General features: G+C 37.4%; 1 protein-coding gene across 1 annotated transcript in view; it reads left to right on the top strand.

Annotated features, from left to right (window-relative positions):
* LOC140936624 (titin-like) overlaps positions 1–10,621 on the top strand; it is a 16,498-nt gene extending 5,877 nt beyond the window's left edge. The window contains exons 2-4 of the mRNA XM_073386123.1: positions 1,187–1,435; positions 8,923–8,928; positions 10,287–10,621. Coding sequence (XP_073242224.1) covers positions 1,187–1,435; positions 8,923–8,928; positions 10,287–10,621 — 590 coding nt within the window. The remainder of the gene's footprint in view (positions 1–1,186; positions 1,436–8,922; positions 8,929–10,286) is intronic.
* Positions 10,622–14,934: the final 4,313 nt, after the last annotated feature.

Here is a 14,934-nt window from a genome sequence, read left to right as displayed (position 1 = left end):
CAATGTAAACCCTACATTTTATAAGAAGTATACCGCCATATCGTGTCTTTTGCCTTGATTTTTAATAATTGCGGGCGACAAAAGGAGCCCGCCACTGTATTCTTGGTCAGCGACATTCTCACTGTATAGCCGGATTTTTTCTCGATCTGTTGACATTCCTGTGTTCTACCGGCTAATATGCGTGGTATGAATGGAATGTGACCTCGAAGGCCCTGGTGTTGAGTTCAAGATTCGTCTGATGTCACGGTAATCATGAGAGTACACACGCAAGTGATGCAACAATCATTATTACATTCGATTAGCAAGCACAGGTAATTCAAGTACACAAATACAGCACTAAATGGGAGACTTTTCTATTCGCCTTGCCGGCCTGATCTATTTACCCCAGGAAAAGTGTGGGACAAGTTTTCTGTGAGATACTAGTTCTAGCAAAGTCTAGAAATCGATGTAAATTATAAAGTTTATTCAGGTTTCACTACTTAAATAGTGCATGGTTTTCCAGGGTTTCTATCTTTTATACGTTTTCAAGTATGTTACGTCGCCTGTCAACCGAAAGCTTTAATAAGCTTTAAACTCCAGTGGTAATTTAAGATGTTTCATTATTTTGTATCGCTTATCAACTGCCTTTGGTCATTGATCACGGATTGAATATTCGATTGAATAACAAGACTTTGTGCATGACTGCACGCATGACTACTGTTTCAATGTATCTTTGCCGGCGAATTAAATACAAACGTGTTTCCTCGCTGGCTAATTGTATCTAATCAACTGCAAATAAAATAGTTGAATTAAATAATTATATGAGTCTTGTTTACCGTATTGTTCAATCTAGTTTTCATGACACGCAGTGAAAGACATTTCACCTACGAACAAAAGCAGTTTCACCCACACTTGCTAGCCAACGGCTACTGCTAATTGTTGTTCAGTCGGTCACAAAATGTTGAGCTTCAGTTAGCATCGATGTTTTTTGGCGTATACTTTATTTTCCTTGTTTTTTAGGTCAATGCAGTTGCTTAAAAAAGTTTCCAATCAAGTATCGTCGAAGTATATATATATGTATTTGTTCGAGAAATATTGGTAACAAGAGCGAAAGAATTAAACAAGATTTAATGACGCAAGGACTGGAAATTTCATAGTTTCAGTGTACCGAGTGTGTGACCTTCTCATCGATGTGCATCACCTTTGTTTTTAGGCGCTCTCAGCTCATCCAGCATTCTTGACAGCCATGGCAGCAAGTATCGAGACAAGTTGAATTCATTTTTAGACCCAGTGCTCCAGACTACAGGCCGCAGCAGGTTTGTGAGGTGTTGGCACGCTAAGACAGATGGTTGGGCGGCATCAACATTCCACAGTAACTGTGATGGAAAGGGTCCCACTGTAACCATCGTCCAAGTCGGTAGCTACATATTTGGTGGATACACTGACAAGTCTTGGGGTGGTACGTATCAGTTCATAAAAGCCTTAATTGCACTCAGATCATGTTCAGCGTTTTCGTGTGGACTGGCAAAAAAGATTCTACTATGCTTCGCGCTGGCGCATTTTTTTTGTGAATAAACATCCCGATTCGTGTGGACTGGGCCTAAAACCAGCGATTTCATTGCCTGAATACGCCGTTTATGTGTTAATGGAAGGCAAAATATAGTTTATAAAAATATAGTTGAGGATAAGGCCTCCTTGATAAGCATATTAAGTCACAGACACCGTTGGCGTAAAGAGAAAGTTAAAAACAGCAACAAGAATTAAGCCGCTTGCTTTCGAAGTTTTTTGCCCCGGATAATTCTGTTTGTCTCTTAAAATTGATCTGAGAAACGGAGTGAAAGTATTGAAATGCTTTCACATACACACTGAACAACTGGTAAAAAGTTGAAAAGGTCATGTACGTCAGTAACAGATTGTTCTAATGAAGTTAAATAGAATAACTAACTAGTTGAGTGAATAACAACCAAGGCGAACATGCCTGAAATTTCATTTTTTCTACAAGAGTTTACTAGTTGCTCTATAACTGATTTTTGGTGAGAACTGGTGTGTTGCCTGGCTTTGTTAATCGGTAAAGCATATTTCACTGCACGAAAAAACGGATTTAAACAGGTTTGCAACAGAAGTAAATATGGTGCAAATTTAGCCCTCTAAATTTGACCAAAATTATCACCAGAAGTAATTATGATGCAAACACAGATGTTTATTCTGTTGAAATTGCGTGCAAATACGACGTAAACCTGAAATCTACTTTACATTTGCTTCGTATTTGATACCTCCGCAAATCAACAAATCCGGTGTACATTTACTCCAGATTTGCTCTCTGTGGAAAAATAATGTTTGCTTTCTGAAAAAATCTAAGCAAACATGTTGCAAATCTATATGTATGCATCACTGTTTTCCAACGTTTACCCAAACTACATCCAAAAACTTTCGCGTGCGTTTTACTCATGTAACATGTGCAAATATTTACTTTTGGACGAAATTTGCATTACTTCCAAATAACCAAATTTGCGAGTGTTTTCGGTATACTGATAGTATTCTTTCTGATGAGGGATGAACGTTCGAAACGCCATCTTTTTGAGGTGACAATGTCAACCTAGTTGACTAAACAATTTTCCAATTTCCACTCCGCAACCGACACAGCATCAGTTCACTTTCAAAGGAAAACTTAACCACTTAACAAATTTTGACCATGAACTGAGGCATTTCGAAGGCAATAAAAAAGGAAAGAAGGGTAATCTAAAGTGTGTATAATGAACACAAGTCATGGGGTGGATAAAGATCCCCCCTGAAAGCATAAACTTTATTTCCAAAAGAATTTGGAATTAACACTATTTTACATCAGTTCAATTATACCATGTCATAGAAAATACAGTCAATCAGAGTACAGATCGACTAGTTGACGGTTTTTTAAAGAATCGGTTTGAGCAATGTCACCGCCAAATTTTTCCACTAGCGTTTATTAGTCTTGTCTTGTATTTTCTTTAAAAAACGCTGCATTACAATGAAAAAGAGTGACATTGGGTAAGCCATTCAAACAATTTTTCTATCCAAAACGTAGAAAGCATGTCAGCAAGATAGCGAAGTTTTACTAAATTTCCACGAATTGCTAAAAAATAAAGATAAATTCATGTTTATGGTAGCATAAACTGATGTTAATAAACCTGACTCAGAGAATTATGCCCTATGAACCACACTTATTGACGTACTAGCAACAGTCATGTCTCTGTTCTTTTGTCACACAAAATTCAACATTTGAATAAGTGTTTGTACTAACACAGGGAGAAATAAGGTGTTTCCGCAATTCGGAAATGCTGCGGAAACCTGATGGTTCAAAATTCCGTTGCGTTTCCGCACGACGGTGCGACGGGAAACGTGTAAGATGAAAATGGAGGCATTGTTTCGTGTTTCCGCAGCGCTTCCGTTGACTTAAACGTGTCAGCTCGTTTCCATTGCGTTTCCGCAAGCGGTTTTGTTACTGAAATTTGCTGGTTTTCATGATCAATCCCAGGTTTCTCATATAATAAAATTTGTTTTAACTGTACTGATTACGCTTCAGGCAAGGTGAGGAATCATTGCATTGACCTAAAATATCCGAAAGAACAGAGATAATCACCTGCGCTAAACTACACGTCTTAAATACTGGAAAAGTGATAGATGATTCTCTCTGTCTTCCTTTTTTCAGAGATTCAAAGATGTGTTATTAAAATTACTAGCGCTCCAAACATTGACGCGTAATTTGAAACAATTTAGAAACAGCGAAATAAATTTATAACGCTTGCAGGCATTTTGCCTCGCTCTGGGGGCGCGAGTCTTACGAGCATGCGTGCCTCGTTTTCACGTTGAATTTTGAATCGCGCGCCCTTTTCAACATTCTTCGCTGTCGGTTCGCCTTCCATTTTGGTGGTTTGTTCATGCAGGGCCGTTTTTTTGTCAAGATGAGCGAGGAGAGTGTGATAGATTGCGGAGATAGACTGCAGGGAGGAATAATACTTCGAAAAACTATTTAAACGAAACGCCAAATCCCATGGAAGCGGTGATGAAGGAGTTCAGTGTTCACTCTTGGCGACTCAAATGCAAACTGAGTGTTTCGACCATCATTGAGAAGAAAGAACGCCTATTTCCTATTATTTCTATTATTTTTTTTTTGGATCCTTGTTGTTTCGTAAGTACATTCTGAATCTTGTTTAAATATATAGAGGCATATTTAAGTCTATGTAATAGCTTTGGGAGCATTTCATCGATGTCGTTCATAAAAATCGTTTCACATGTGAGCTTCATGCGACAGCGAGTTGCTTCCTACAGATCTGACCTTTGTATGTTGCCCGTAGTTTCTTTGATAACATATGCCTGTAAAGCACGTCTTTGTCTGATTTCTTTTACAATAAAGACATAGTTGCTGCTTCACCGAAAAAAGTTTTTCTGTATTCTAATGCACATTTTAATGGCAAAGATGGCAGCCGTAAAATTTGAATCTCGAATGAGGAAACGGAATCACGGAACGGAGTACGGAATAGCAATGACAGAAAAATATTATATAAAAATTCCTTGACACTGAAATGTACAAAACATTTCCACTCCAATTTCTGAGACCGTAGATGTTTATCACAAGGATAAATCTGTACAAAAATAATATTTAATGTTCATATTAATTTTTTGCATACAACGTGCATTTCCCTACTAGATTCAAACCGACATATGCAATTTGCAGGGACCAATGGAAATTGTATACAATTGAAATAAATGTAGTGCTTGTTACGAGACTTGTATTGTTAAAAGGAACCTTTTCTCTTTGTGTACATGCACAATAACAAGTTTAATATGATGGTGCAGAAAGGTTCTAAAAGTCACAAGATTGTAGAGGGATATCATTTCCTTACACTTCAATTTGTCGTTAAGCTTTGAACACAAGGATAACAGCTTTATTTGCTGACAAAGCAACCTTCATTGACACAAGTAAGACGCCCATCTTTGAGTGGGAAGTCGCAATTCTATTTATCCATCTTTGAGTGGACAAAGTAGTGCTTGTGTCAATGATATTTCAAATGTTGCAAAAGTCACCAGGAGATAAACAAGAAGATTTTTCAGGAATATAATTTCCTTACACTTCAATTTGTCGTTAAGCTTCGAACACAAGGATAACAGCTTTATTTGATGACAAAGCAACCTTCATTGACACAAGTAAGACGCCCATCTTTGAGTGGGAAGTCGCAATTCTATTTATCCATCTTTGAGTGGACAAAGTAGTGCTTGTGTCAATGATATTTCAAATGTTGCAAAAGTCACCAGGAGATATACAAGAAGATTTTTCAGAGATATAATTTCCTTACACTTCAATTTGTCGTTAAGCTTCGAACACAAGGATAACAGCTTTTTTCGATGACCAAGCAACCTTCATTGACACAAGTAAGACGCCCATCTTTGAGTGGGAAGTCGCAATTCTATTTATCCATCTTTGAGTGGACAAAGTAGTGCTTGTGTCAATGATATTTCAAATGTTGCAACAGTCACCAGGAGATATACAAGAAGATTTTTCAGAGATATAATTTCCTTACACTTCAATTTGTCGTTAAGCTTCGAACACAAGGATAACAGCTTTTTTCGATGACCAAGCAACCTTCATTGACACAAGTAAGACGCCCATCTTTGAGTGGGAAGTCGCAATTCTATTTATCCATCTTTGAGTGGACAAAGTAGTGCTTGTGTCAATGATATTTCAAATGTTGCAAAATTCACCAGGAGATAAACAAGAAGATTTTTCAGGAATATAATTTCCTTACACTTCAATTTGTCGTTAAGCTTCGAACACAAGGATAACAGCTTTATTCGATGCCCAAGCAACCTTCATTGACACAAGTAAGACGCCCATCTTTGAGTGGGAAGTTGCAGTTCTATTTACCCATCTATGAGTGGACAAAGTAGTGCTTGTGTCAATGATATTTCAAATGTTGTAACAGTCACCAGGAGATATACAAGAAGATTTTTCAGGAATATAATATCCTTACACTTCAATTTGTTGTTAAGCTTCGAACACAAGGATAAAAGCTTTATTCGATGACAAAGCAACCTTCATTGACTCAAGTAAGGTGCCCATCTTTAAGTGGGAAGTTGGAATTATTCTATTTATCCTTCTTTGAGTGGACAAAATGGTGCTTGTGTTATGATACTTTCAATTTTTACAAATACCACAAGGAGACCAACTTGACGATTACACAGTTTTTTATATTGTTACACTTTAATTTTCTTTTGTGCCTCAAGCACTTGGATAACGGCTTTATTCGATGATAAAAGCAACCGTCATTTTTTAAATATTTTTCGTTGTAATGCACTACCAGAAAACTGCCTCATTTTAAGCTCTCTAGTTTTTTTAGAACCAGGCTGTTGCAATACATGTAATACATGTATTATTATTTTGATATAAATATTTGACATTTTTTTTGGTCTTTATTTCTTTGAGGTATACTGATGTCGAGAACAAAAACATTGAGGGTATTTTGGTTAATGAAGTGAGGGGAAATTTTGGGTAAAAGAAATGGCCCAAAACAGAGAAAAAAGGTAAGCTGTACACTTTTCTAAGTTTCTTGAATTTGGTACAGTGAAACCCCGCCTTACGGCCACCTCGGTAATACAGTCACCTTGTTATTACAGCCACTTTTTTTTGGCCGCCTGGCAAAAACCACCATACATTTTCTTGTAAACAAACCCTCATTAATACCGTCACCCCATTAATACGGCAAAACTTTTTTGGCCCATTGATGACCATGATAACGGGGTTCCACTGTAGTTTCTTAGTGTTGGCGACAAGTGCAATCCCCTAATGACATAAACACAAAAGATGGAAAAGCCACTAAATAATACCCACACCAAAAACAGGAGCAAACCAACAATACTTTTAGCAACACCAAGAAGCACTCTTAATTCCTTTTCTACAGACCTGCACATTTAACATACTTTCCTTTTGCTAGGGGCCATTTTCAGTACTGGAGTCAGAGAAGTACCCGCGCAGACGTGGTAAGGCAGTAAAATGGAAAACTTGAAGAACACAGAGTTCAGACAAGATTCCAATTTGAGAGCTAAAAAGGTAGGTAAAATACATGTACATTATTTTGTTAATGCTTGCAGTGCAAATATTTTTACTGTGTAGTTTAAGTCATCCACTTAGTGATTTATTTAGCCTGTCCTGCAACAGAGCTGTGCTTGGCAGTGCCTGGTGGCCCCTGTTCCATTACTGTTGCTCTTGGGCGACAAGGAAATCTTAGTTTGTTCAAAAACATTCATCCTGGGTACCTGGATCTTTCAGGTTAAGGGCACAAAGCTCTTTCATTTTGTAAGAACACAACACGTTTTGCATGTTTGTCTTATGCATACATAATCAATGATTGCTATAGAATGCACTAGGGCTACATCCTACCCCCTTTGACATTTTTAATGTTAACAGTGCCCTTTCCATTTATATGCAAGGTTTGATTGTAGTGTAAATTGCTCAGAGTAGAGAGCAAGAACCAAATCTAATGATTCAAAATAGTTAGGGTGACTATTTTGCCAGACTAAACTGTTGCTGAAGAACAAAGTAAATGTTAATTAAATGTTTATCATAGTAGTCATGCCACTGTGACTAAATAAGTTTTTTTTGGTGTTCAGAAATTGATGAATCGCACAGACGTGTTGGACAAGGCACAACTTTCTCCAGATGACAAAGCCAAAATAAAGGCTTTATTAGACCTACACAATGCTATCCAATTTATGTCTTTGGAGGAGAGTGAAGACAATGAAGAGAGGGCCAATGATCCACCACCCAGGTACATCAGGCCACTATGCTCAGAGAGGTCAAAGCTAAGAAACATCAATGCTATTCTTGACGCCTTTTGTGAGGCTTGCATGTCAAAGAGGCAAAGAAAGAACAGCCGGGAAAATAACCAGAGAGGTTGATAAATACTTGTCAGACAGACCAGTACCAAATAACTACCCTTCATGGGCAGGATGCCAATAATACCAAAGTAACAAATATTGCTACAGTGATCGCTACTATGGCAACTGGGAGTAAAAAGTCCAAAAATAACGGCGTGCGCGTGATGTCCAGTAAAATAATGACCTTTAGCCGAAGCACAAAATGTGATGGCATAGTCGCTTCTACATGAGTATAAAATTCTACTTTTCCCCGGTTTAAAACCTATCCTTTTTCTTTTTCTCTTAATCAAGAACGTATTTGACACTTCTAGTTCATTGGGCAGTAATTCAGTCTTCCCTGCGTTTTACTAACAACGAAACTAATGAGCGAAAAGCCCTGTAGTGACTTTTGGGTGCCACTTGCATAAAGTTGAAATTTGACGGGCAACAGTAACATACTCTCTTCAGGACTGCAACCACGACCACCATAGTAGAGGTCACTGTAGCAATTTGCTTAAAGTCCCTAATGTATTATTGTGCCTTTAGTCAGGATGATCCTGTGATGATCAACTCTAACTAAATTGCACGATCTTATTGGAAAGGTGATAAGAGTTTTATTCTGAAAGTCAATCTTTACTCGACTGTGTTCATTAAAATTGCTGAAATTACAGGACAGTCAATGGATTATCCTAAAACTATAAAACAGGGAGTGTAAGATAGATGCATTGTGAAAGTGAGTCGCTTGTTAAAAGTCTGCAGTTTGTCATTACTATTCAAACTCAGATGTAGGCAAATTCTCGTAGACTACTTTGTATGCCACAGCCAGGTCCAAGTTGTAGCCATGCACTTGGCGACAATAAGTGAGATACATGTGTAGAGATGTTGGCTTATACATTTGTATATAAAGCCTATGGTTAGTTTTGTTTGCATCACTAACGTCGTTGTAGCATCAGTCTGATACTCCCCAATAATGGCCTCTCATCAGTTTGTATAGGCTTTAACAATAATTTTTGGGGATGATCCACCAAGTATTGGTACTTGCTAATAAGAATTAAGGCAGCAGTTTAGATTTCCTAATGGGATTTTATGCAGTCTTACATGTAACTAAGTAACACTTTTATTTGTAATATTCTTCTTATTAGATTATGTAATAATTTTGCCGTGAACTACTTCTTGGAGTTATTTTGGAATGGAAATGCATGATACTTATAATAATGTCAAACCTCTTTAATACGGACACCAAAGGGACAGAACCAAGTGTCCGCTTTACAGAGGTGTCTGTATTATAGAGGTAGGGAATGCATGATTTTTGGCTTTTCTGGGACCAAACGAACTGTCCGTCGTATAGAAGTATCCATAAGAAGAGGTTAGACTGTATAATAATTACGTTAATCTAATCATTTGTCTTTTGAATAAAATAATATGTGCATAGTGCTGAACATACAGTCCCGGTTTGGTATCTTTGCTCCATCATGTAGTAATCGATTTGGGACAACGTACAATAAAAGAGGGAGTAAATGGTAACCTTAACGACAGAGAAAATTGGTTTAAATGAACGTTTAGTTTCTGCTAGTTTCAAGGCAAACGCTAACTTTGAGAAATTTTATCCCCATTGAGAAAATCGACTTAAACGTATATTTCTACATTTCTTTGCGACAACAAGGATTCGCGGCAAATACTCTCGTGCACGACGTATTTTGTACTGGATGTGTGAAGAAGAAGTAATTTAGTATTTTGCTTCCCGTGCAAATTAATGATGAGCAAGAATTTTGATTTGATCAAACACGATCAAAGCGAAGCAAAAATCGTATTTGCCATCCCTGTAAATTCATCCTTTCAGGCATTAAATTTACGCTTTTTCCTAGCAATTACTGCCCCTGTAAAGTTGTCAAATGTGGATTTTTTGTCACATTTGCCACTCGGCGCAAATACGTAGTGAACGATATTTTTCACCATCTTTGCTTCAAATGTAATTACTGTGCAAATACAACGTTTGCGTATTATTTGCTACTTGGTAAATATAAAGTGTTGACCGCCTATGCTTTACTTACAAATGTGATGCAAAAATGGGGTTTGCATTGCGGGTAAATGTAATCAAAACGACATGCAGCGGAATGTTTGCTACAATTGTAAATTCATGTTTCGGTGCAGCAGATTTATCTATTTACCACATTTTTAGTTCATGTTAAATCTGATGCAAATGTGCAGTTTTTCTTCTCATTTGCTTTGGACTGTAAAGATTGAGTAAATGCGGTATTTACCATCTTTGCTTCGCGTGCAAATATTATCCAACGATGGAATTTGCCAATGTGAAAAACATCCAGCTTCGAACACAGATATTTATAGCTGTCATTGTCGCCCTTGCTACTTCAAGTGCTTTGAATAATTTAAATTAATATATGAAAAATGTTTTTCCACAGGTCCTTGCCGTTATGTCTATTCAAGTAAATCGTTCCTGTTCTCGTTATATAACATCAATGGCTACGCTCCGGTTAAGGTAAACAGCAAGTCAAGTCGCCACAGTAACGCTACATACACATGTTCCAGTTACGGACCAATCTTTGGTTCAGGGGCCGACCTGTACATATCCAACAACGCTGCAAGCAACAGCAATTCCCACACCTTCTCTGGCAACACCTACCCCCTACCCCCTGGGTACTCTGCATCTGATTACTCCTGTACATTTTATGCGGGTGGATCCAGCCACCATTTCACTCCCACGGATGTTGAAGTGTTTTACGAGACAACAACTTAAACCCTGTAAAGGTAGATCACGTCTGCCAATCCAAGCCGAGTATAAATAGATATATGGACGCGGTTTCGTAGACTCCCAAGGGAAAGTGTTTTAAATGGAGGTTTTCGTTTCTATTAAGTAATGAAAAAGTCTTTTAAAATCAATTCGGAGATCGTTCAGGAGCCAGTGAAGATTCACATGAAGAACAGGCTGGTATAATATAACAGGACTTGGGCAAAAGAGTAATAACACAATTGTTATGCAGCTGCGTTCTGCGCACGTTGGAGCTTTTATCATGCGCTTTTACGCAAACCATTATAGTAACGAATAACAATATTCAAGCTTTAGACTGCTTAGATCATGGCTTAAGTTTAAGCTCTCCAGATCAAAGTAGTGGTGTATTTAGACAGTTAATTTGTTTGACTGTTACTATATAGGAAAGCTCAGCACATTTCATAAACCATTTAAGAGGTACCTCTATGAATTCAATGTTTCTGAATGAAATCACAACTAATAAGGTTGCAAAGGAAATAACAAAGCTGAATCCAAAAAAGGGTTTTGGCGTATGAAGGGTTGAGTCCAGAGGTGCTTCAGTGTATTGCCAATTATATAAATGGGCAGTTAACCCACATATTTAATTTACGTTTTAGTACTGGCAATATCCCGCTGGCCATGAACTAAAAGTTTCACTAGTAATGCCAGTCTACAAAGCAGATGACAACAAACAGCTTACCAAATACAGACCCATTTCCGTTTTAACTTGTTTTTCAAAGATTTTGGAAAAGTTGATATACAAAAGGCTTTTAAATTACAAGTAAGCACTCAGCCTTCAATCTCCTTCTTTCTATCCCGGTGAATAAAGCTACAGGCGAGGACGGAGTGAGTGCCAAATTGCTGAGAATTGCCGCACCTGCTATCGCAGATTCCCTGTGTAAGCTGATCCATTTCTGCATCGATAAAAAAAATCTTCCCGACAAAGTGGAAAGTCGGTAAAGTGACTCCCATTTATAATGGGCAAGGAAACCGTGACGACAAGAACAACTATCGGCAGATAACAGTGCTTCCTACACTTTCTAAGCTCCTCGGGGAGAACATTTGTCATCACCTTTGCGACTTCCTTGAGGAAAACGCTCTGCTACATAGGTTTCAGTCCGGTTTCCGCAAAATTCACTCTACCGAGACCGCCCTTACCACCAAGTCGATCAGCTGCTCTTTGACTTGGACAGGAACAGAGCATCGGGGCTTGTGTTTATTGGCTAAAAAACTCCTGTGACCTCATAGACCACGGTCTGCTCTTAGACAAACTGAAAGCCTATGGGGTACTTGATAACGAGCTGGACTTACTACGCAGTAATCTAAGTGGACGCACACAGTATGTACACATCAATGGCTGTCATTCCTCCCCAAGAACTGTGTCAGCTGGAGTACCGCAAGGGAGCATTTTCGGCCCCATTTTGTTTCTCTTATTTATTAACGATCTACCATCGGCGGCACAGCATCAGTACCGTAGACATCTACGCGGATAACACTACTCTCAGTTTATCATGAGACGTGATTAATGGACTTACTGCCATGTTATCAGCCGTTCATCAGGACTTAGATGAAGTCTCACGGTGGTCGGCTGCGAACAAAATGGTTACAAAACGCTGCAAAGACGAAATGTCTCCTTGTTACAGGGAAACGTATACCATGCAAACTTGACAATTGTTCACTGGAACTCAAACTTGTGAACTCTAACGTAGAAAAAATTGATAGTAAGAAACTCTTAGTGGTTACTATTGACAAACACTTAAGCTTTGATGTACCCGTTGAGGAACTGTGCAAGAAGTTATCCCAAAGAACAGTGGTTCTTAGAAAGACAGGGAGATTCATCCCCATTGAACAGCGCATACTTTACTACTATCAATGCTATGATCAAACACGTAATGCTATATGGGTCTACTATTTGGTCAAACTGCTCAGCTGTTAACTTAACGAGAATCCTGAAGCTGTAAAAACGTGCTGCCCGAGTAATTTTAGGAGCTGACACAAGATCAAATAGCGTAAATCTCTTTAGCAAATTAGGGTGGCTCCCATTTTATGACGAAGCTAAAGTAATAAGTGTTCGCTAGTCCTTAAGCGCCTACAAGGAAACTGCCCCAGCTACATGTATGGCCTTCTTAAATGCAATGCAGATTTACAAACACGCAGTGGGCGCCTTAAGCCTCGTCTGCCCCAGATATCGTGAATCTGAGGGAGGGAGAACTTTTAGCGTGTCCGCGACCAGGCTCTGGAACTCTCTGCCCATTAACCTTAAGAAAGGAACATGTGTAACCTCATTTAAAAAGGCTATTTATTTAACGAGATACAATGACGTTGATAATTTTAGCTGAAGTGAACCTTTATTTTATTTCGTAGTTTTATGCTAATCCGGCATTTCACAACCTTCCTCTCGCTTGACCCATCCTAGTTGTATTTTTATTGTAATTATAGTTTGTAGATATTCATACATATTCTTAGAGTTCTTTTTCTTTAACGATATGTATTTTTGGTTACTTAATTTTTGTTTTATAGTTTTAGTTTGAGGGCCACTGGTTATTCAGATGAAGTACTGTCCCGTGTTACCCTCGTTAAATACAGTTGATTATTATTATTACTATTACTATTATCTGAACTTGATCAGCGAAATGAGTAGAAATTACAGATGTGTGAGATTTGTAAATCTCTCCATGAGTTCCCTCGGCGTTTTCTCCGATGAAAGCTCCACGTTCTTAGACATGATGAATGACATTGGCATCGACAAAAAGCAGCAACGTTATATTATCAAGAAAATGATAAATATAGCCATTAGAGCAACATATTACATCTTTTGTTATAGAAATAGAAACTGGGATAGCCCAGACTTTTTTGGCTTTTGTTTTGTTTTGTTTTTGTTTTTCTTTTTAATAATCCAATCTCAAGCAGCATTTGTAAATTGCCTATTCGTAGCGAGATTTACAATTGTACATTCAAAAACACAAATAAAGTTTCCATTATTATTATTATTACCTCTCTTGCAATCATGAAACTCAGTACAGAGAAAAAATTAACAAGGCAATTAAAACAATGAATTTACGATTGGAATCTTCCTGGACATTTCTAAAGCATTTGACACGAAAATCACAACATACTGTTGCAGAAATTAGAATTTTATGGCATAATAAGAGGTCTATGTAATGACTGTTTCAGAAATTATCTTGGCGATAGGCAGCAAATTGTTAAATACAATTCCACCTATTCTGAAAACAAATCAATAAAATGTGGAGTGCCACAAGGCTCTATACTAGGGCCACTGTTGTTTCTGTTATATATTAATGATATTCATACATACTCGAATTTGCTATCTTTTATACTGTTTGCCGATGATACTAATCTGTTTTTTTTTAAGAATATTGGTGAACTTGAAACCCTTGTAAATAGGGAAATGAAACGTGCACAAGTACGGCTTAAAGACAATCAGTTGACTTTGAACCTAAAGAAAACTAACTATATTATAATATTTAAATCCCATAAGAAAAAAATATAAAAAAGAGCTGAAAATTACGCTGAATAAATATGAAATAAAAAAGGTAATTAACCCTAAGGTTCTTAGGAGTAATGATTGATGAGCATCTATACGTGGATAAATCATATAAATTAACTATGTAGCATGCAAAATAGCAAAAACAGCAGGAATTTTATTTAAGGCTGGCCATTTTTTTAAAAAAAGGATTTATTATTAAATCTGTATTACTCATTGATATACCCTCACCTTATTTATGGTTATTTTGTTTGGGGTAATAATTACAAGGCAAGACTGGACAGTCTGATCAAAATACAAAAGAAAGTAGTGCGTGTGATAACTTTTTCCTCGTACACAGATTCATAAAAGCCGCTCTTTCAAAAATTGGACATCCTTAATGTTGAACAATTAAGTAATGAGTAAACTCTCCTTTTTATGATTGACCTATTTAATAATAGTTTGCCGTATAATTTAAGAGATCTTCACATTCTGAATAGTCAACTTCATTCTTTTGACACAACAGTGTTTAAGACAATGCTAACTTAGTAGTGTGCGAAATAAATTGAAATTAATTTGTAATTACATTTAAAGTTAGATTACACTGCATATGGCACGAGACATAGTGATAACAAAAAAAAAAAAAAGTAGATAATAGAGTAACCTTGTAAAAGCCCGTAAGGTGTAATTATATCTGTTCAATATAATAAAGTTAATCTGTGCTGCTAAAAAAAAGTTGGCAAGACCCCCATGATCTTCAGGATCTTGACCTGTAAGTATCGAGTAACCAACTTAAACAACAGACATTCAACAAACC

The sequence above is a fragment of the Porites lutea genome, chromosome 5, assembly GCF_958299795.1.
Source record: "Porites lutea chromosome 5, jaPorLute2.1, whole genome shotgun sequence".
Lineage (NCBI taxonomy): Eukaryota > Metazoa > Cnidaria > Anthozoa > Scleractinia > Poritidae > Porites > Porites lutea.
The sequence above is the reverse complement of the archived record's forward strand: the minus strand, read 5'-3'. Positions and strand labels throughout refer to the sequence as shown.